The 20782-nt window shown below is 39.8% G+C and overlaps 2 protein-coding genes across 2 annotated transcripts; both read left to right on the forward strand.

The window, feature by feature from the left end:
• The first annotated feature begins 2696 nt into the window (after nucleotides 1-2696).
• On the forward strand, nucleotides 2697-3644 carry LOC136155901 (olfactory receptor-like protein OLF4). The gene has a single exon (XM_065918114.1). The coding sequence runs from the start codon at nucleotides 2697-2699 to the stop codon at nucleotides 3642-3644; it is 948 nt and encodes a 315-aa protein (XP_065774186.1).
• An 8078-nt stretch (nucleotides 3645-11722) lies between these two features.
• Nucleotides 11723-12700, forward strand: LOC136155906 (olfactory receptor 7A17-like). The gene has a single exon (XM_065918126.1). The coding sequence runs from the start codon at nucleotides 11723-11725 to the stop codon at nucleotides 12698-12700; it is 978 nt and encodes a 325-aa protein (XP_065774198.1).
• Nucleotides 12701-20782: the final 8082 nt, after the last annotated feature.

The following is a 20782-nucleotide window of genomic DNA, read 5'->3' on the forward strand; positions in this document are numbered from 1 at the left end:
CTGGTCTCACCTAAAGCTAAATATTCTCAAACCTTAAGTTAACTGATACATTTCTTTTTCTTATGGAAATGTTGTCTTAAGCTATGTTAATGTACCCCAGACTCTATCTTCAATTGGTTCCACCAAATGGCCTAGCTTACTTACTCAGGTATTGTTTCCCTAATCTATGTAAATGACACTATTTGTTGGTATTTTGCCCTTCTACAAGATTCAAGTCAATCGTTTTATGGCCAGAGATGAATTATCTGGTGCCATTCTAAATTTTATGACATTCCTTTCTTTTCATTAACAGACTGTGAGTGACTATATAACATACAGCCAAAGACTAGGAGGGGGTGGTTCTCTTTTGCCCCCTTCTGATGTGTATGTCATAAGCTTTCTCTATCTCCTTTATACTTTAATAAAACTTTATTACACAAAAGCTCTGAGAGCTCCAGCCTCGTCTCTGACCCCGGATTGAATTCATCTCCTCCAGAGGCCAAGAATCCCGGCTTCTTATCATTCAGCAAGAACCTTTCATTACCATCTTTCTAAATTCCGTATATATACATTAGTATACTGTGTTGGTGTTTATCTTTCTGCCTTACATCACTCTATATAATAGGCTCCAGTTTCATCAATCTCATTAGAACTGAAGTGGTAGTTTATATTCCATTTGCTTATTTTCTTGGGATATTTAAACTATAAGATATATCACGTCATGGATATATAATCCCTGTTTATGTCCTTGGAAAAATATACTTTTTATTATTTTTTCTGGGCGTCAAGGAGATGCCACTGGAGTTGGAATGTTGATGAAGCAAGGAAATCTTTCTTTATTGCATTGTCTCAGCTGTCACTGAATATATTGGATATAGTTTTCCCTTCTTGTCCATATATCCATTTCATTTCTCCCTGTTTCTTTCACTCTCATCCTTTTAATTATTCTCAAAATACCAAGCAGACATTGGCTATACCAAAAACGAACCTGGCATTAATTGTTCCATGAAAAGTTTATAAACTGGAATTTCATGGTAAAAATTATAAATTCCTTTGGAGAATAATTATTTGACCTGACGAGCTGAGTTGTAACCTCTCACAACATAAACAGGGTGAGTTTTGGTGACTAGTGTATGATGGTGATACAACACAGAAAATGTGTGTGTGTGTGTGTGTGTGTGCTCTGTGTGTGCTGTGTGTGTATGTGCCGTGTGTGTTTTGTGTGTTTGTGTGTGCTGTGTGTGTGTGTGTGCGCTCTGTGTGTGTATTTGTGTGTGTATGTGTGTGTGAGTGCTGTGTGTGTGTGTGTGTGTTGTGTGTGTTGTGTGTGTATGCTTTTGTTTTGAAAGGGAGGACAGTTCTTACAGCAGAGGCACCTGGACCATATGCTAAATGACTTATATACACAGATCAAAGCAAAAGATAGAATCAGTAAGCGAATCTGATATAATTCATAGGATGGTTTTATAGCTAAATTGATAATGTGTAAGGAACCTCATGGAAGGAGGGATTCTCTGTGAACTGCAGGTTCAGCTGTAGCAGGAAGGCCACCTTGTTCTTCAGTATCCCTGACACCATCTCTAATCACTCCCCCTCCTGCTTTTCCTTCTGGCCCACTGGTTTCCTTGTTTGCACTTGAACATGTGGAACCAGCATCTTCCTCAGGTCCTTAGCAGTGGCAGCTCCCTCTTCCAGGCACACAATTCTGACATCACACTATCTCCTTGTCTCTCTTTCATTAAGAATCTTTTCAAACATCACCTAGTTTGCTGGACTTTCCTGAACACTCAGGACAAAATAACACCTCCTACCTCTTTCTTTTATACCTGGCTTTGTTTTGTCATAGCATCTATCTCATTCTGGCATATTCTATCATATTTTATGCACATAACCTCATTCCCCATCCTTGGATTGCTAGAGGTTTACTTTTCAGCATTTTCTACTTCTTGTCTCCATATTCTTGGAATATCAGTTCAGCTCAGTCACTCAGTCATGTCCGACTCCTTGGGACTCCATGAATCATAGCACACCAGGCCTACCTGTCCATCACCAACTTCTGGAGTTTACCCAAGCTCTTGTCCATCGAGTCAGTGATGCCATCCAGCCATCTCATCCTCTGTCCTCCCCTTCTCCTCCTGTCCCCAACCCCTCCCAGCATCAGGGTATTTTCCAAGGAGTCAACTCTTTGCATGAAGTGGTCAAAGTATCTTGGAACATGGCTAGCACTAAATATGTATTTATCAAAAGAATGAATGAATATCACATTAAAACTCTAGAATATATGACCTCTTAGCAAATGTGATGAAAATAGGTCAAAAATTCCTAGTCAGAAATGAAATGAAGTATAGCTTCAAGGAGCTTCCGCAGTGACGTAGTGATTTAGAAATGCACGCAATGCAGTACCCATTCAAGAGATGCAGGATCAATATCTGTGTTGGAAATAACCGATGGAGGAGGGCATGGCAACCCACACCAGAATTCTTTCTTGGGAAATCCCATACACAGTGGAGGCTGGTGTGCTCCGGTCCTTGGGGTTGCAGAGTCGGACACAACTGAAGCAGTTCAACATACACACATACTCTAAAAGAGAACTTATCTGCAAATAAAATATCAACATCAACTTCTTGAGGGCTAAACAGAAATTACAGTATTTCAGTTAATTAGTAGGTGTAAAAATTGTCATTATTTTCCTTTTTCCTGGTAGTCACCTCCACACCATGGAGCCAAGAAACAATACACAAATTTCAAGATTTCTTCTTCTGGGACTTTCAAAGGAAGCAGAACTACAACCCCTCATATTTGGGCTTTTTCTCTCCATGTATCTGATCACTGTGTTTGGAAACCTGCTCATCATCTTGGCTGTCAGCTCAGACTCCCACCTCCACATACCCATGTACTTCTTCCTCTCCAACCAGTCCTTTGTAGACATCTGTTTCACCACCACCACCCTCCCAAAGATGCTGTGGAACATCCAGACACAGAGCAAAGATATCACCTATGAAGGCTGCATCACCCAGATATATTTTTACATTCTCTTTGCAGATTTAGATGACATTCTCCTGAGTGTGATGGCCTATGATCAGTATGTGGCCATCTGCCATCCCCTGCACTACACGGTCATCATGAGTCCCCGGCTCTGTGGACTGCTGGTTCTGATATCCTGGGTGCTGATTGCATTGCATTCCTTGCTACACAGCCTAATGGTGCTGCGACTGTCCTTCTGTCCAGAAATGCAAATCCCCCACTTTTTCTGTGAACTCAGTCAGGTGGTACAACTTGCCAGTTCTGACAACTTTCTTAATAACATAGTGATGTATTTTGCAGCTGTCCTGATGGGTGTCGGTCCTTTTGCTGGTATCCTTTACTCTTACTCTAAAATAGTTTCCTGCATATGTAAAATCTCATCGTCTCAGGGGAGGTATAAAGCATTTTCTACCTGTGTGTCCCACCTCTTGGTTGTCTCCCTATTTTATTTTACAGCCTTAGGAGTTTACCTTAGCTCTGCTGCTACTCACACCTCATATTCAAGTACAATTGCCTCGGTGATGTACTCTGTGATCACACCCCTGCTGAACCCCTTCATCTACAGTCTGAGAAATCAAGATATAAAAGGGGCTCTGAAGAGATTCTACTTTATGCCAAGATTAAAAGGCCAAATACCCTAGTCCCCTGGATTGCATAACTCAATGCCTTGGAACCAGAAACTGTGAATTTTTGATCACTGTGGAATAAAATTTTCTCCTATTTGTTTCCTGGGATTTGCATTTGTCTCTTCACCTTTGAACTCAGCATCTTTGCAATTTTAGGAATTCTCCATTTTAAACTTTTTTTCTTTTCTTATCTATAGGTAGTTTTTATTTTTTCCTACTTCAAAATTTTCCTACCTTTGGGTCAAAATATTTGGAGATTCTATTATTTGATGGAGCATCATAGATTTATTAACAATAATTACTTCTTAAATGACACATGCCATTCAAAACAATTTTTCTCCTATTTCCCAGAAGTAATAGTTATGAGTTACATTAATCATTTAAAAATACACTTAACAACCAGGAGGATTTATATTATTTTTATCACAGTTGGTTGTATCAGGGATATAGAAAAATAACTGTCAGGTTACAGGAGGATTTCAGACTGTGAAAAGTTAGAACCCTTAACTCTCTTGTTTAAGTGTCAACTTGTGAGTGTCTCTCTCTATATAGATACATGTATAAACATGTACATATATATATATATATTCACACATACTCTTTTTGACAAAAAGAACTTTAGGTGACATATTGTGTGTGTGTGTGTGTGTGTGTGTGTGTGTGTGTGTAGAGTATTATATAGGTTACAGTAGTACTCTATCTTTATTTCAAGCCCAGGATGTCCAGAAGCAAGCATGAAAGCAGTCGTGATATTGCTGGTACAGCTAAAAAGCTCTGAGTAATAATGATGGAAACAATAATAACTGAGATAGTGGAGTGAGGTGAAAGGAAGGAATTGGAGGGCCAGCAAAACTAATAAGAGAGACAAGAAGAAGAAGATATAACTGAAGAACAGGAGAGATCCAGGACACAGGAAATAGTCAGGGAATTTCTTTATTTGAGAGGGCACTTCATGAGAAGAGTCAAATCATTGGAAAAGATCCCAATGCTGGGAAAGATTGAGGGCAGGAGAAGGGGCGACAGAGGATGAGATGGTTGGATGGCATCACTGACTCAATAGACAGGAGTCTGAGCAAACTGGGAGATGGTGATGGATGGGAAAGTCTGGTGTGCTGCCATCCGTGGGGTCTCACAAAGTTGGACATGACTGAGCAACTGAACAACAAGAACAAATGAGCTTTTGAGGGATGGGACCTAGGATTGCAGAATGGTACACGAAGGCTGCAGCAGCTGTTCAGAATGCAATCCAGTGCTGCCGTGTCATCTCTGATAGGAGAAAAAGCTACATCAAGACATCAGCAGATTGTTTTTTCAAGTGCTTAGTCATGCAGCTGTGTCCAACTGTTTGTGACTGCATGGACTGTAGCCTCCAGGCTCCTCTGTCCATGGAAATCTCCAGGCAAGAATACTGGAATGCGTCTCCATGCCCTCCTCCAAGGCATCTTCCCAACCCAGGGATTTAACCCAGGTCTCCTGCATTGCAGGTGGATTTTTTTTTTTTTTTTTTTTTTTTTTTTTTACCATCTTAGCCACCAGGGAAGGCAGAGAATACTGGAATGGGTAGCCTAACCTGTCTCCTGGGGAACTTCCTGGCCCAGGAATTGAACCAGGGTCTCTTGCATTGCAGGTGGATTATTTACTAACTGAGCTACCAGAGTAGCCCGGGAACTACTGGGAAGTTTTTCCAAGAGGGTAGATCAAATGAATCCAGCAAGGAACCAGAACCTGTGCCATCAACATCAGGCATGAGTGAAATTTCAACTTCCATCTCGTACTGCTAATGGTCCTTCATCTCTGCCCTCGTCCATCTCCTCTCCCTCCTCCATTCAATAATTCTGTCTATTCACTCAACACCAACCCCTATATGCCAGCTGCTGTTCTCTACCACTGTACTTTTCAAGGCACTGCACAGTAAGATTGAGAAAGTTTTCTTTATGTTTTGCACTTGTTTTTTATGTGTTATTTGTGTGAAAAATAGTATAAACCTATTACAGTGATGGCTGTGGTTTAGTCACTCAGTTATGTTCGATTCTGGTGACCCAGTGGACTGTAGCCTACCATGTATTTCTCTCCATGGGATGTCCCAGGCAAGAATACTGGAATGGGTTGCCATTTCTCCAGGGAAACTGATTATAGTACTATGTAACTGATTGTGCTAGCTGGGTACCTAGGCCAACTTTGTTGGACTTGAGAACAAATTGGACTGAAGAATACACTCTTGGAAAAGAACTCATTTATATCTAGGAGACGTGCTGTATTATATTCCTGTTTTCCCTTGAAAATTTACAGTACTTCCCACTCATGCATCTTTCCACAGCTCTAAATCAAATATCTCACTTTTTTCTAAACTTAGCCACAATAATAAAAGAATCGATGCATGTCCATTTGAATATCATCCATTATAAATTCTCATTATAATCAGAGATCTCTTCCATTGTTATGATCAAAGGGCAACTGACAAGAGCAGTTGAATTCTTGCCCAGCCTGTAATTCATGCTTACCTATTTTTCCTCCACAAGTATTTATTTTATTACAATTTCCCCTGGCTTCCTGGAAAGTAACCTCAATAGGATCACATTTTAATACAGTTTTTTGAAGTTACTTGAAAAATAGAATGAGCATGAATGCTGTCTCCAATATTGGTGCAAATGCCCAAAAAAGAAGTAGCAGATTTTTACAATTGCCTTCACATTTGTTTATTTTGATTGTTATATCAATAAGCTTTCAATGGCTTTCTGTGCTTTGCAAAAGTTTTCAAGTCTAATTAGGTCACATTTGTTTATTTTTGCTTTTACTTCATTTGCTTTAGGAGACTGATCTAAAAAATATTGCTATTATTTAGCTCAAAGACTGTTCTACCTAGTTATCTTCTATGATTTTTATGGTTTTCAGTCTTACATTTAAGTCTTTAATCCAACTGTGTTTATTTTTGCATATGGTGTGAGAAATATTTTAATCTAATTCCCTGTACGTAGCTGTCCAGTTTTACTAGCACCCTTGCTGAAAGACTCTTTTTGTTTCTCATTATTGTTCTTACCTTCTTTGTCATGGGTTAATTGGCCATAAGTGTGTGGTTTATCTCTTGGCTCTCTATGCTGCTCCATTGATTGCTTGTGCCTGTACCATGCCATTTTGATGACTGCAGCTTTGCAGTATAGCCTGAAGTTTAGGAGAATGATAAGCCCAGCTTTGTTGTCATAGGAGGGAGAGTTGTTTGGTTACTTGTTTGATTTTGTTTTCCAATTGCTTTGGCTATTCAGATTCTTTTGTAGTTCCATATGAATTTTAGGCGCGCATGTGTGTCAGTCCTTCAATTGTGTCCATTGCTTTGCAACCCCATGGATGGTAGCCTGCCAGGGTTCCTCTATGCATGGGGCTCCCTAGGCATGAACACTGGAGTGAGTAGCCATTCCCTTCCCCAGAGGATCTTCCTGACCCAGGGGTTGATGAACCTGCAATACCAGCCTGCAGTCACGATTGCAGGCTGATTCTTTACCATCTGAGCCACCAGGGAAGCCCTGAATTTTAGGAATATTAATTCTATTTCTGTGGGAAATGTTGTAAGGAATTTGAAGTATTAAGAGTGAATATTGGAAGTAGAGAGAGTAGATATCCTTGTCTTGTTCCTAAATTATAGGAAGTGTTTTCAACTTTTCACTGTAGAATGTGAGGTTGATTGTGTTTATGTCATAAGTGCCATTATTTTGTTGAGATATGTGCCCTCTATGCCCGCTTTGATGAAGATTGTTATATCATGAATGGATGTTGAACTTTCTCACATGTTTTTTTTTCTGCAACTATGTTTTAAACATTTTACTGTGGTATAACTTATATACATTGCTGGGTTAGTTTCAGGGGTACAGAGAAGTGAATCTGCAATACATGTAGGTATATTCACTGTTTTTAGCTTCTTTTCCCACATAAGCTATTACAGAGAATTGGATAGAGCTTCCTGTGCTGTACAGTAGGTCCTTGTTAGTTATCTATTTTAAACTCAGTTGTGTGCATATGTCACGTGTAGGTTACTTTTGATGTGTCTTTAGGCAAGGTGGGCTCCCCATCCTCTTACTCTGTCATCTTGGTCTCCCCCTCCAAGATTCCATCATTTTTGTATAACTGTGTAGCATTACATTTTACCTAGATATATGACTTCTTCTTTGTCCATTCATTCATTGATGGCCACTTAGATTGTTTCCATATTTGGCTGTTGAAAATAATGTTGTGATGAGTGAGGGTTGCATGTATCTTTTCACATTTGTGTTTTTGTATTTTTAGGATAAATACTCAAATTGGGATACCTGGATCATAAGGTAATTTTATACTTAATTTTTGAGCAGTCTCCCTACTCTTTTACATGGTAGCTGCACCAGTTTATATTCCTATCAAGATTATGGGAATAAATGGACAATTAATGTACAATATAGAAGTAACCCTCTCCAGTATTCTTGCCTGGGAAATCCCAGGAACAGAGGAATCTGGCAGGCTACAGTTCATGGGGTTGCAAAGAGTCAGAAATGACTTAACAACAAAACAACAATAATACCTTTTAATTTATTAATCCCTTTTAATTTGTCTTGAGTTTAAAATTTTAAAAAAATTGATTTTAAGTATTTGAAAATACCAATTTTCTTTGAGAATACCAATTCAAACTTTTTCAGATATATATTATTTGGTGTGATTCATGAGTCCTTGCATAGAAATATTGAAATTGATCACACATCTGGAATGAATGCATATACTTTCATTCAAAAGTTCAGGTGAAGGCAGTTTGGCCTGCAGAAATTGTAAAGCCATATACTCTGTAACCTAAACACAGAGTATGAGCAGGAATCTTTTCCTCTCTGACCAGACCAGTGTCCCTCAGGGAAATCAGTCATTAGAGGTGGTAGTCACAAAAGGGAATCATGCTAATGAGCAGACATAAAGAGCCATCAATATTTCCTGTGCTGCAGTCCCTCTGCCTGTGCAACCTTGGACTAGATTGGGACATGGTTGATGCTTGCAGAGTCAAAACTCTAGCTGGGGGACCAGTGCTTGACTCCATCCCACTGTCTTATCTGTAAACAGAGTTTCTATCTCCATCATCAACCATCCAAGAGGAGTTGGGCATCTATATTGAGACTTTCCTCTCAGAAACTCCACCCAGGTGAGTCCAGGAGCCCAGTAAATACTGCAAGATATGGCCAAAGGGAATGGCAGTCAAGAATATTCACCTCAGTTCATATGAGAGCCAATGAAGACTAAACCAGAGCCATGAACACTGAGTTTGTTTGTTGTCTTGACTGATAAATTAATGATTAATTAATTAGTACATGATTAATTAATCATGTATAATTTCATGATGCTGAAAAAAGAAATGAGTACTGAGCTTGACAATGCAAGGGTCATTGTTAGCCATTAAATGATGACCATAGAAGCCCATTTGGAAGAGGGAGTGTGATGTGCAAAGTGTTTTCAGTCAAAGTAGAACTTAAGTCCAAGCACGTCTGCCATTAACTGAAGAAGAGTTATAGGGTACTAGCTGTGGAGGGTTGTATAGTGGTGTAGCTTGTTTTTCTAACAGAAGCATATTTAACTATGAAGAATAAGATCTAGAATGCTGGCAAACTTTTCCCCTGAAACAGCCCTTGATGAGGCATACATTTCAGTGTCTCCACTCTCTCTTTTTGTGTGTGTGTGTGTGTGAGAGAGAGACTTTTTATTTATTTATTTTTTCATTTATTTTTATTAGTTGGATGCTAATTACTTTACAATATTGTAGTGATTTTGCCATATATTGACATGAATCAGCCATGGATTTACATGTGTTTCCCATCCCGATCCCCCCTCCTGCCTCCCTCTCCATCCCATCCCTCTAATATTAAAATTAAAAAATATATATTACATCAAAATTGCATGCCAAAGAGTTTATCCTGCAATTAATTCATTATGTATAATATTAAATATATGTGTTGAATCATTCAGTTCAGTTCAGTTGCTCAGTCATGTCTGACTCTTTGTGACCACATGGACTGTAGCACGCCAGGCTTCCCGGTCCATCACCAACTCCCAGAGCTTGCTCAAAATCATGTCCATCAAGTCAGTGATGCCATCCAACCATCTCATCCCCTGTCATTCCCTTCTCTTGCCGTCAATCTTTCCCAGCATAGGGGTCTTTTACAGTGAGACAGCTCTTTGCATCAGGTGGCCAAAGTAGTGGAGCTCCAGCTTCAGCATCAGTCTTTCCAGTGAATATTCAGGACTGATTTCCTTTAATTCACTGATTTGATCTGGTAGAATTGTTAACCCATTACTGACACCTTTAAAAACTGACCAGTCAAGTTCTTTGCTTTCATATAGGAAATTCAGCATATTTTTGCTCCTTTTTTTTTTTCAATTATTATATGCTTTCAAACTAAGAATTGGATTTTTATTATCAAGATTGTTGTTTGCCCTTAGATATGTCATAATGTGTAAAATTATTTGTGCAGAATTTCTGAGAATTTTAAATTTTGTGTGGTAAAATCTGTGTCAGTCATCTCATGCTCTCTCCAATATTTTTTTAACTGAAGGAATTGAGCCATCACTCAAGTATTCTTCACTTCCAAATCCTTACCTTAAGCAAAAACTGAAAAGGAATGTTTTTCTTCATACGTGGTGCAAATACATCACACTTTTGCATATTTTGAACTACTTCCACATCTCTTACTCCTCATGGTCTTTTCATTCTAAATCTATTCTAAAAGTTGCATCATGTTCAGCATTTATTTGAATACTTCTCATCTTTGCATTTGAATAAATGTCACCCTTATCTTCCACATGCATATTGGAATCCATACGTTTCTAAGTAAGAAGAAACTCTAACTCAGATAGTGCTTCCATTTCATATTATAACAACTTGCTGTCATATTATCTCCTTCAATGTCTTTTGTTATAAAAATAAAAAAATTGAATTAGTGATATAAATTATAACTATCATAACCTTTTCTTTAGAAATTGGTTTTGGATTTTCCATCATTTGTCTCTCAGATGGCTTTACTAATATTGAATTTCACAAAGTGAAGAAGGTAAAAAACATGGATGAAGGAGCCCTTGTGACTTGAAGTTTCAGCAGCAGGAAGGAGACCGCCTTGTTCCTCAACATACTCTGGCACCATCTCTCCCCACTCTCCCTCCAGCTCATGTCGCTCACCAGACTAGCTTCCTTTTCTGGACTGGAGCATCTAAAACAAGCACCTTCCTCAGGACCTTCAAATTAGCTGCTGCCTTGCCAAGATGCACTGTCCCAGGTATGCTCATGGCCCTAGTTCTGTCATCCTTCAGGTCTCTGTTCAAATATCACCTTGTTCACAGGCCTTATCTAAATATACATGAAAAATTATACTCCCTTTTGACTTTCTACATCATACCTCTTTTTTTTCCTTCATATCATTTGCCACCATCTGACATACTATATAATTTTTGTTGGCTTATATTTTGTCACCAAAATGGGATCTTAGGAGCTTTTGTTTTCAGCACCCTGTATTCCCTGAAATGACAATATTGAGACTTTGTCACTATTCAATTTATATTTTTAAGATGCATGAAAGAATTTTTCATTAAAACCCGAATACATGACATCTTGGTGGAAACACTGATAGTTACCCAAGTTTGCTAGTTAGAGATGACTCAAGTGGTTCCCCAAAGTGCACAAAATCTATGAACAAAATTTTGGAGTTAATATCTTTATAGTGAAATTGAAATTACTCAGTTGTGTCTGACTCTTTTTGACCCCATGGACTCTAGCCTACCAGGCTCCTCTGTCCATAGGATTTTCCAGGCAAGAGTACTGCAGAGGGTTGCCATTTCCTTCTCTAGGAGATCTTTCCAACCCAGGGATTGAACCTAGGTCTCCCGCATTGTAGGCAGACACTTTACCATCTGATCCACTGGGGAAGTCATTTGATAGATTGGTGAGCGTAAATACCAGTCATAATTTCTAAAACCCTTGCTTTCTTAAAACATTCTAGGATGGCAAAATATAAAAGGCAACAATTCACCCATGTGAGTACTGCACGTTTGTGAGAAAATTAGTCATGTCATTTTGCCCCCTTCCTGGTAGTCTCCTTCACCAAATGGAACCAAAAAACCTAACAAGGGTTTCCGAATTTCATCTTCTGGGATTTTCAGAGGAACCAGAACTGCAGCCTCTCATATTTGGGTTTTTCCTCACCATGTACTTGATCACTGTGTTCGGAAACCTGCTCATCATCCTGGCCGTCAGCTCAGACTCCCAACTCCACACCCCCATGTACTTCTTCCTCTCCAACCTGTCCTTTGTAGACATCTGCTTCACCTCCACCACCATCCCAAAGATGCTATGGAATATCGAGACTCAGAGCAAAGTTATAACATTTGAAGGCTGCATCACCCAGGTGTATTTTTTCACACTTTTTGCAGTACTAGACGTTTTACTGCTGACCGTGATGGCCTATGACCGCTTCGTGGCCATCTGTCACCCCCTGCACTACATGGTCATCATGAACCCCCAGTTCTGCGGACTGTTGGTGCTGGTGTCCTGGGTCATCAGCGTCCTACATTCCTTGCTAGAAAGCTTAATGGTATTGCATCTGGCTTTCTGCACAGTATTAGATATCCCCCACTTTTTCTGTGAACTCAATCAGATGATCCAACTTGCCTGTTCTGACACCCTTCTCAATAACATGGTCCTGTATTCTGTAGCTCTACTGCTGGCTGGTGGTCCCCTCACTAGCATCTTTTACTCCTACTCTAAGATAGTTTCCTCCATTCAAGGAATGTCATCAGCTCAGGGGAAGTATAAAGCATTCTCCACCTGTGCATCTCACCTCGCAGTTGTCTCCTTGTTTTATTGTACGGGTTTAGGAGTGTACCTTAGCTCTGCTGTTACCCACAGCTCACACTCAAGTGCAAGAGCCTCGGTGATGTACGCTGTGGTCACACCCATGCTGAACCCCTTCATCTACAGCCTGAGAAATAAAGACTTAAAGAGGGGTCTGAAAACACTCTTTGAAAAGGTGACTGTAAAATGCCCTATTGTCCTAGGGTCCATGATAGCAGAAATCAAAGCCTGAGGTCAGTGTTGTTAGTCTTTGATCAAATTGTGGAAGTAGAGCTTTCTCTCTTCTATTTGGCATTTCTATTTTGATTTTGAATTTACACAATTTATGTATTTTATGATATTTCTGATATGCTTGATTTTTCCCTTTTTCATTTTCCTAATCTCGAAATTACATTTCCAATCTTGGAGGTGAAATATTTGAAAATACACACATTTATGTCAGGAGTCTACATGGATCTCTTAATAATTATTTCCTGTAAAATAAAATAGGCCATACTGAGTATTTTTTCATTTTATTTGACTAAAAGAAATAGTCATGAGATGTACCATTCCCATAAGTTGGGAAAATATTTCCTGGCAAACGAATCTGAGACCACGGTTTCTCACTTTTGTGAAAATCATTCTTTACATATCACTCCCTTAATGCTCTCTTTGGTAATTCAAACTTAACACAGTGCTTGTTGTCACTAGTCAAGGGTATTTTTCTCTCTAGGCTTTTGGTCTTCTGTACATCCTTGTGTCCACTTGGTCTACCACAGTCATTAGCAGTTAGTCATTGGCAATAAAATACATCTCCAAGTGGAATCTACTCTGAAGTTACCTGTAAAGAAATAAACAGATTTAGTATGGCTTTAGAGTGGACTTTCCAGATGATGCTAGTTATAAGAACCCGCCTGCCAATGCAGGAGATGAGATGCAGGTTTGATTCCTGGATCTTCCAGATCCTCTGGAGAAGTAAATGGCAAAACACTGCAATATTCGTACCTGGAAAATCTCATGGACAAGGAGCCTGGCAGGTTAGGTCCACAGGGTCACAAATAGCAGGACATGACAGAGGAACTGAGCACTCAGGCCCTAGAGTAGGGTTAAACCTAAGTGTGGTGAGACAGATATTAAATCTGTGAGAAAGATGCATGTAGCAGCTCATGTACTCATTAACATGTGGACTGTCAGTGTTCATTTATAAGGTGTATTCATTGAGCTGAAGGACTGTAGGCATGTTTTGGTTTTTAATAAATTATTGTCTTGTGTCTGTTTGAAGTTTCCACTGCCTCCACAAAATATGATTCCTTCCAATCCTCAAAATGAAATCTCTTCCACTCCTCAGAATTTTCTCAAAACCACTAAAGGGTAGAAAATGAATGCTATTTATATCAACCATTATATATCATCCTCAAAATTAAAGGATGAGTCCCTGGAAAGCTTAGAATCCTGTTGTGCAAGCATACATATTCTTCCACCCTCTCCACATGACCTCAAAGGAATACCAATAAAGACACTGCTTCACTTTTTTTGTTTCATATTTTATATAAAATAAAGGTGAATAGCAGTGTAGTCATGACAGTTATCTTAATATATCATAATAAATGCTTCAAACAAGCAGAGTGAGACTATTACAATTATGTTAAATTCAATTCAATTTTAATATTTTATCAGTTAGTTGTGAAACTGAGCAGGACCTTGTGGGGTCTTCCTAGAGAGAGACCCTCCTGTGTCTCCTTCATCTAGTGTGTTGAGAAGTTTAGCCTGTTAGGTCTTCCCTGAGATCCAAAGAGCAGATTTAATCACAGAAGTGTGAAAATACAGAATCAAATTCTGACTCTATTAGAAGAGGTAAGAAGGATACTGGGTGTCTCAAAAGCAGAAGAGAGGGAGACAGGAACAGGAGATTATGTACAGAAATAACAGCTGATAATTTCCCAAGTCTGGGGAAGGAACTGAATGCACACATCCACAGAGGTATTATAATAGGACACATGAATGTTTCAGTGCAAAAGACCTTCTCCAACACACACGTATTAAAAGTGTCAAAAGTCAATGAAAGAAAAGACTTTCCTGGTGGGTCAGTAGGTAAGAATCTGCCTGCCAAGGCGGGAACAGGCGTTGGGTTGATCCCTTGTCTGGAAAGATTCCACACGCCCCAGAGTCACGAAGCCGGGGCATCTCGACTGCTGAGCCTGTCGTGTGGAGCCCGCGCTCTGCGGCAAGAGAGGTCAGCGGGGTGAGAAGTCCTCCTACCACGGTGAGGAGTAGCGTCTCCACCTCTGCAACCAGAGAAAGGCCCCGCAGAGCAATGCGGATTCGGGACAGTCAGAAATACAGCAAATAAATAAAGACTTTTTTTTAAAGTCAGTGAAAGAATGCTGCTTTTATATACTATTATATATATAATAGGCAATCAAGAAGGACCTAGGGAATTAAATACAGGGAAATAAATGCAATATCTTGTAATAATGTATACAGGAAAGAGAATCTGAAGAAGAATATATATATAATTTTGCTGTATACCTGGAACTAATATGACACTGTAAATCAATTACATTTCAATAAAAGTTATTAAAAAGAAAGAACATTACAGGTATCCAGAAAAAAAAAAAGTGAGTACCCAGCAAAGATAGCTGCATTGGGTTACCAACAAATTCCTTAGCAGAGACTCCACAGTCCAAGAGAGAATGGAATGTCATTCTCAAACAATGGTCATATAATAACTGCTAGCCAAGAGTCCTCCATCCAGCAAAGGTATCATTTGCATATGAAGAACAAATAAAGGCTCTCCCAGATAAAGAACCGCTGAGGGAGTTCAGCACCCAGAACTGTCTTATAAGCAAATTTGAAGTGTTCTCTTCTACTTGAAATGAGAAGGGGAAAGTACCCAAAAGATTAAGTTGATAGGCAGAAACAGAAAACTTAAACTATATATCAGACTAAGGCAACTCAATCCAAAAAATAAACAAAGAACCATAAAAAATGGGTAGAGGACCCTCAATAGATATTTTCTCCCAAGGAAGACATACAAATGGCCAACAGACCCATGAAAAGAGGCTTAACATCATTAATCTTCAGAGAAACAGAAACCAAAATCGCAATGAGGCACACCTTCCACAGGAAGAACAGCTATTACCAAAGAGAAAAATCAACAAATTGATGAGGGCCACATGAGACCAGGAAATGATACACGGATTTCAAATTTTCTTCTTCTGCAATTATCAGAGAAATCAGAACTGCAGCACCTTATATTTGCACATTTTCTCTCCATGGACCAGATCACTGTGCTTAGAAACTTGCCCATTATCCTGGCCACCATCTATGACTCCCACCTCCACACACCCATGTAATTCTTCTTTTCCAATCTGTTCTTTTAAGATATGTTTCACATTCACCACCATCCCAAAGAAAGCAAAACCATAACCTGTGCATATACTGTTACTTACTCTTTGTAGATTTGGGCAGCATTGTACTGATCACAAAGACCTATGACCACTTCATGGCCTTCTGTCAAACTCTGTACTACCCTGTCCCCATGAACATCCCCCAGCCGCTCCCCCCTCCACCACACACACACACTTTGTGGATTGCTGGTTGGTGTTTGGTGCATGAGTGCCCTACATTCTTTGTTACAAAGATTAACAGTGTTGCAAATGTCCTTCTGTACCTTCTTGAAATTCTGTACATTTCCTGTAAAAGCAAATAATAGGTCCAACTAATCAATTGTGGCACCTTTCTTAATGACATGATGTAATTTGAAACTGTTATATTGCAGGTTTAATGAAAGGAGTATGTCAAGGCTGTATATGGTCACTCTTCTTATTTAACTATGATGCAGAGTATATCATGAGAAATGCTAGGTTGGATGAAGCACAAGCCAGAATCAAGTTTGCCAGGCAAAATAGCAATAACCTCAGAAGTGCAGATGACACCACCCTTATGGCAGAAAGTGAAGAGGAAACTAAAGAGCCTCTTGATGAAAGTGAAAGAGGAGAGTGAAAAAGCATTCTTAGAACTCAACATTCAAAAAACTAAGATCATGGCATCTGGTTCCATCACTTCAAGGGAAAGAGATGGGGAAAAATTGGAAACAGTAAGAGACTTTATTTTCTTAAGCTAGAAAATCACTGCAGATGGTGACTGCAGTCATGGAATTAAAAGACACTTTCTTTTTGGAAGAAAAGCTTTGACAAACCTCGACAGTATATTAAAAAGCAGGGACTTTGCTGAAAAAAGTCCATCTAGTCAAAGCTAAGGTTTTTCCAGTAGTCATGTGTGGATGTGAGAGTTGGAACATAAAGAAGTCTCTGCACTGAAGATTTGATACTTCTGAACTGTGGTGTTGGAGAAGACTCTTGAGAGTCCCTTGGACTGAAAGGAGATCAAACAAGTCAATACTAGAGGAAACCAATCCTGATTTTCACTGGAAGTGTTGATGCTGAAGCTCAAGCTCCAATATTTTGGCCACTTGATGCAAAGAGCTGACTTGTTAAAAATGACTTTGATGCTGGGAAAGATTGAATGCAGGAGGCGAACGGGACAACAGAGGATGAGATGGTTGGATGGCATCACCAACTTGATGGACATGAGTTTGAGTAAGCTCCAGGATATGGTGAGGGACAGGGAAGCCTAGCATGGTGCAGTCCATGGGATCACAAAGAGTCAGATATAACTGAGTGACTGAACAACAAATGTCTTACCTGGCATCCTTTTCTCTAAGATAGGTTCCTCTCTATCTGCAACACCATCAGCTTGGGGGAAGTACAAAGTGCTTTCCACCTGTCCATCTCACCTCTCACTTGTATCCTTGTTTCATTGGACAGGCTTTGAGTGTACCTCAGCCCTGTGGCTACTCATGCCCTTCTGCTCAGAGTCAAGTGCAATCACCTCAGTGATGTACGCTGTGATCACACCCATGCTGAGACCCTTCATCTATAATCTACGTATGAAGACATGCAAAGGGATTTGAAAAGATTATTTGGAGTGGCAAGTATCAAAGGACCACCAGTGGTCGTGTTAAAGAAGTTCCCTTTATTTCAGAGTGTAAAGAATTTGAACTGGAATCTGATATTCCAGCTCAAGTTATCAGAAACACAGTTCCTAGACCACTAGAGACCTGAGGAATCCAAATCTGCATTGGAACCGCAGACCTTGGTGATTTGTATGAACAGTGAATTTATAAATATTCTTGTCTGGACAGGATTTCTCTCATTCTTACACTGCTTTGGGCAGGAGAATTATTTGTATTGGGTGCTGTTCTGTGGTTTATAGGAGATCAGTAGCATCCCTTCTGATATTGCCAAGTATCTCCAGTGTCAAAATTGCGCCTGGTTGAGAATCACTGGGCCAGAGTTCCAGAACTAAAAGACCTCAATCCAGACTCCAGTCCCTGCTTGGTTTGTACTTTTAAGCAGAACATAAAATCCTTCTGAATTCTAATCTGACAATGGAGAATGGAGTTCATAAAAGTGTTACCTCAAAATCGTACTATTTAAAAAATTAAATCTGACAATCACTATAACATGCTGAGATAGTTTAATGGTCATGTGTTAGTCACTCAGTTGTGTCCAACTGGTTGCAACCCCATGAACTGCAGCCTGCCAGTCTCTTCTGTCCATGGAATACTCCAAGGAAGAATACTCGAGTGGGTTGCCATTTCCTCCTCCGGGGAATATTCCCTATTCAGGGATCAAATCTGCATCTCTAACATCTCCTGCATTGGCAGGCATATTCTTTACCACTGAGCTACCTGGGAAGCCTGGTTTATGGTCATGTTAATATCATATCAGGCTTCTCTGATAACTCAGTTAGTAAAGAATCTGCCTGTAATGCAGGAGACACTGGTTCAATTCCTGTGTTGGGAAGATCCGTTGGAGAAGAGATAGGTTACCCACTCCAGGATCCTGGGCTTCCCTTGTGGCTCAGCTGGTAAATAATCTGCCTGCAATGTGGAAGACTCTGTTTGATCCCTGGGTTGGGAAGATCCCCTGGAGAAGGGCATGGCTACCCACTCCAGGATTCTGGCCTGGAGAATTCCATGGACTGTATAGGCCATGTGGGGCAAACAGTCAGACAGGACTGAGCGATTTTCACTTATCATATCAACATATAAATATTTGCCTTATAGTTATAAACATTTTATAATGAGAGACTAAAGGGCAGCTGTTGACTTCTGATATAACTGAGAAACTTGTAATTGGCTTGGAGAAACTGGCATAAATCCAGGGAGTATAATACCCACACTTTTACACTGAAGGAGCAATGTCATCTCCAGTTCTCAAGAGGGAAATAATAGTTCTTTGTTTTTTTCTCTACCACAGATCAAAACTTTGAAGACCCAGGGGAACTCATCAAGACAAATCCTCAGTGTGATAATTTAAAGAAGAATTAGGTCTCAGGGTTGTGATGAGGTTCTGGGAGTCTTAGTGCTTTGAAAGCAGGAGAATTAAAGGGGGAGGAATGATAAAAGCTGAGTCACCCAACTTATAATGCAATCATCTTGTAACAGAGAATCAATAGAAAAATAATTGCATTGTGTCCAGCCCAGTGTCCCCAAGGGAAGTCATGTACTTTGAGGCTGGAGTAACAAAAGGAAAATATGCCTAATTAGCTGACATGTGTGCATGCTTGCTAAGTCCCTTCAGTCCTGTCAAACACTTTGTGACCCATGGACTATAGCCCTCTAGGCATCTCTGCCCATGGGATTCTCCAGGCAAGAACACTGGAGTGGGTTTCCATGCAGTCCCCCAGGGGATTTTCCTGACTCAGTGATCAAGCCCCCATCTCCTGCATTTCAGGTGGGTTCTTTATCACTGAGCCACCGGAGAAGTCCTGTGAGCTGAGACAAGAAGCTGCAAATATCTCCTCTACTGCAGCCCCTCCGCCTGTGCCACTTTGGTTGGTGAGGACCTAGTTCTTAATTTAGAACCCTGAATCAGTCTGGGAGCCAATGCTTGATTTTATTCCTTCCTGTTGTCTTGTTTAGGCACAAAATTTCAGCCTGCATTATTAATCATTTAGAAAGGATTTGGACTTCTACAGGGAGAGCCTTCTCTCTCAGTCTGCAGGCAGGTGAGAGCTCTGCACACGTTTCAGGGGAGGTTCAGAGAGGACGGAAGCCAGGAGCATGATTTGAGGTCACCTGAGGGCCAATCTAGCATATCCAGAGGCCAGAGGTCACTGTGGTTATTTCTGGCTTTTCTAATATTAGTGTATCTCTTTAGGTCTAAAAATAAAGTGAACCCTCCACTCCTCAATGCTGACAAATGATAACAGTGAAGTTCAGTTAGAAGGAACAGGTGGTGGTGGTTTAGTCTCTAAGTTTGGTCTGACCCTTTTTTGACTCCATGAACTGTAGTCGACCGGGCTCCTCTGTCCATGGAATTTTCCAGGCTAGAATACTGGAATGGGTTGCAATTTCCTCCTTCAGGTGATCTTCCTGACCCAGGGATTGAGTCTTGGCCTCCTGGATTGCAGGCGGATTCTTTGCCAATGAGCCACTAAGGAAGCCCCATTAGAAGGATTGGGAAGTGTAAAAGGTTTCCAGTAAAAGTAGACAATAAGCCTAATAATCTTATTTATGAACTGAAGTAAGCCTGTAGGAAAACGCCTCAAGAAAAGGAAGTATTCTGCATCTTGATATAAAAATATATCCAACTTTTGTTGTATTTCACTTATTTCTGCTTTTGAATTGGTAGTTTCTATTTCATTTGCTTATTCTCTAGGGATATTTAAACTGCAAGATATATCACGTCATGAGTATATCCCTGTTTATCTCCTTGGAAAAATATATTTTTCTTTATTATTTTTTTCTGGACCTCAAGGAGATGCACAACTGGAGTTGGAATATTGATGAAGGAAGGAAATTTTTCTTTGTTGCATTGTCTCAAGACTCATTTGAGTTTTTTAATATTTTCCCTCTTAAGTTGCCTGTGTTCATTTCATTTCTCTCTCGTTTCTTTCTCTCTCATGCTTTTCATTCTTCTCTAAATACGGAGAAGAAATTGGCCATACTAAGGTTGAACTCCAAATTTATTATTCTATGGAAAGTTTATAAACTGGAATTCGATGGTGGGATAGGGTGAGAGACGGGAGGGGGGTTCTGAAGGGAGGGGATATATGTATACCTATGGCTGATTCATGGTGAGGTGTGACAGAAAATGAGAAAATTCTGTAAAGTTATTATCCTTCAACTAAAGACACATAAATTTAAAAAAAAATCCTGGAACCTCTGGGTAAAAATAATACATTCTTTTGGAGGATAATAATTTGATCTGACCAGCTTGATGTGTAACCATTCATGGCCTAATGAGGGTGGATCAGGGTGACC

Source organism: Muntiacus reevesi, chromosome 1 (genome assembly GCF_963930625.1).
Source record: "Muntiacus reevesi chromosome 1, mMunRee1.1, whole genome shotgun sequence".
In the NCBI taxonomy this organism is placed as follows: domain Eukaryota; kingdom Metazoa; phylum Chordata; class Mammalia; order Artiodactyla; family Cervidae; genus Muntiacus; species Muntiacus reevesi.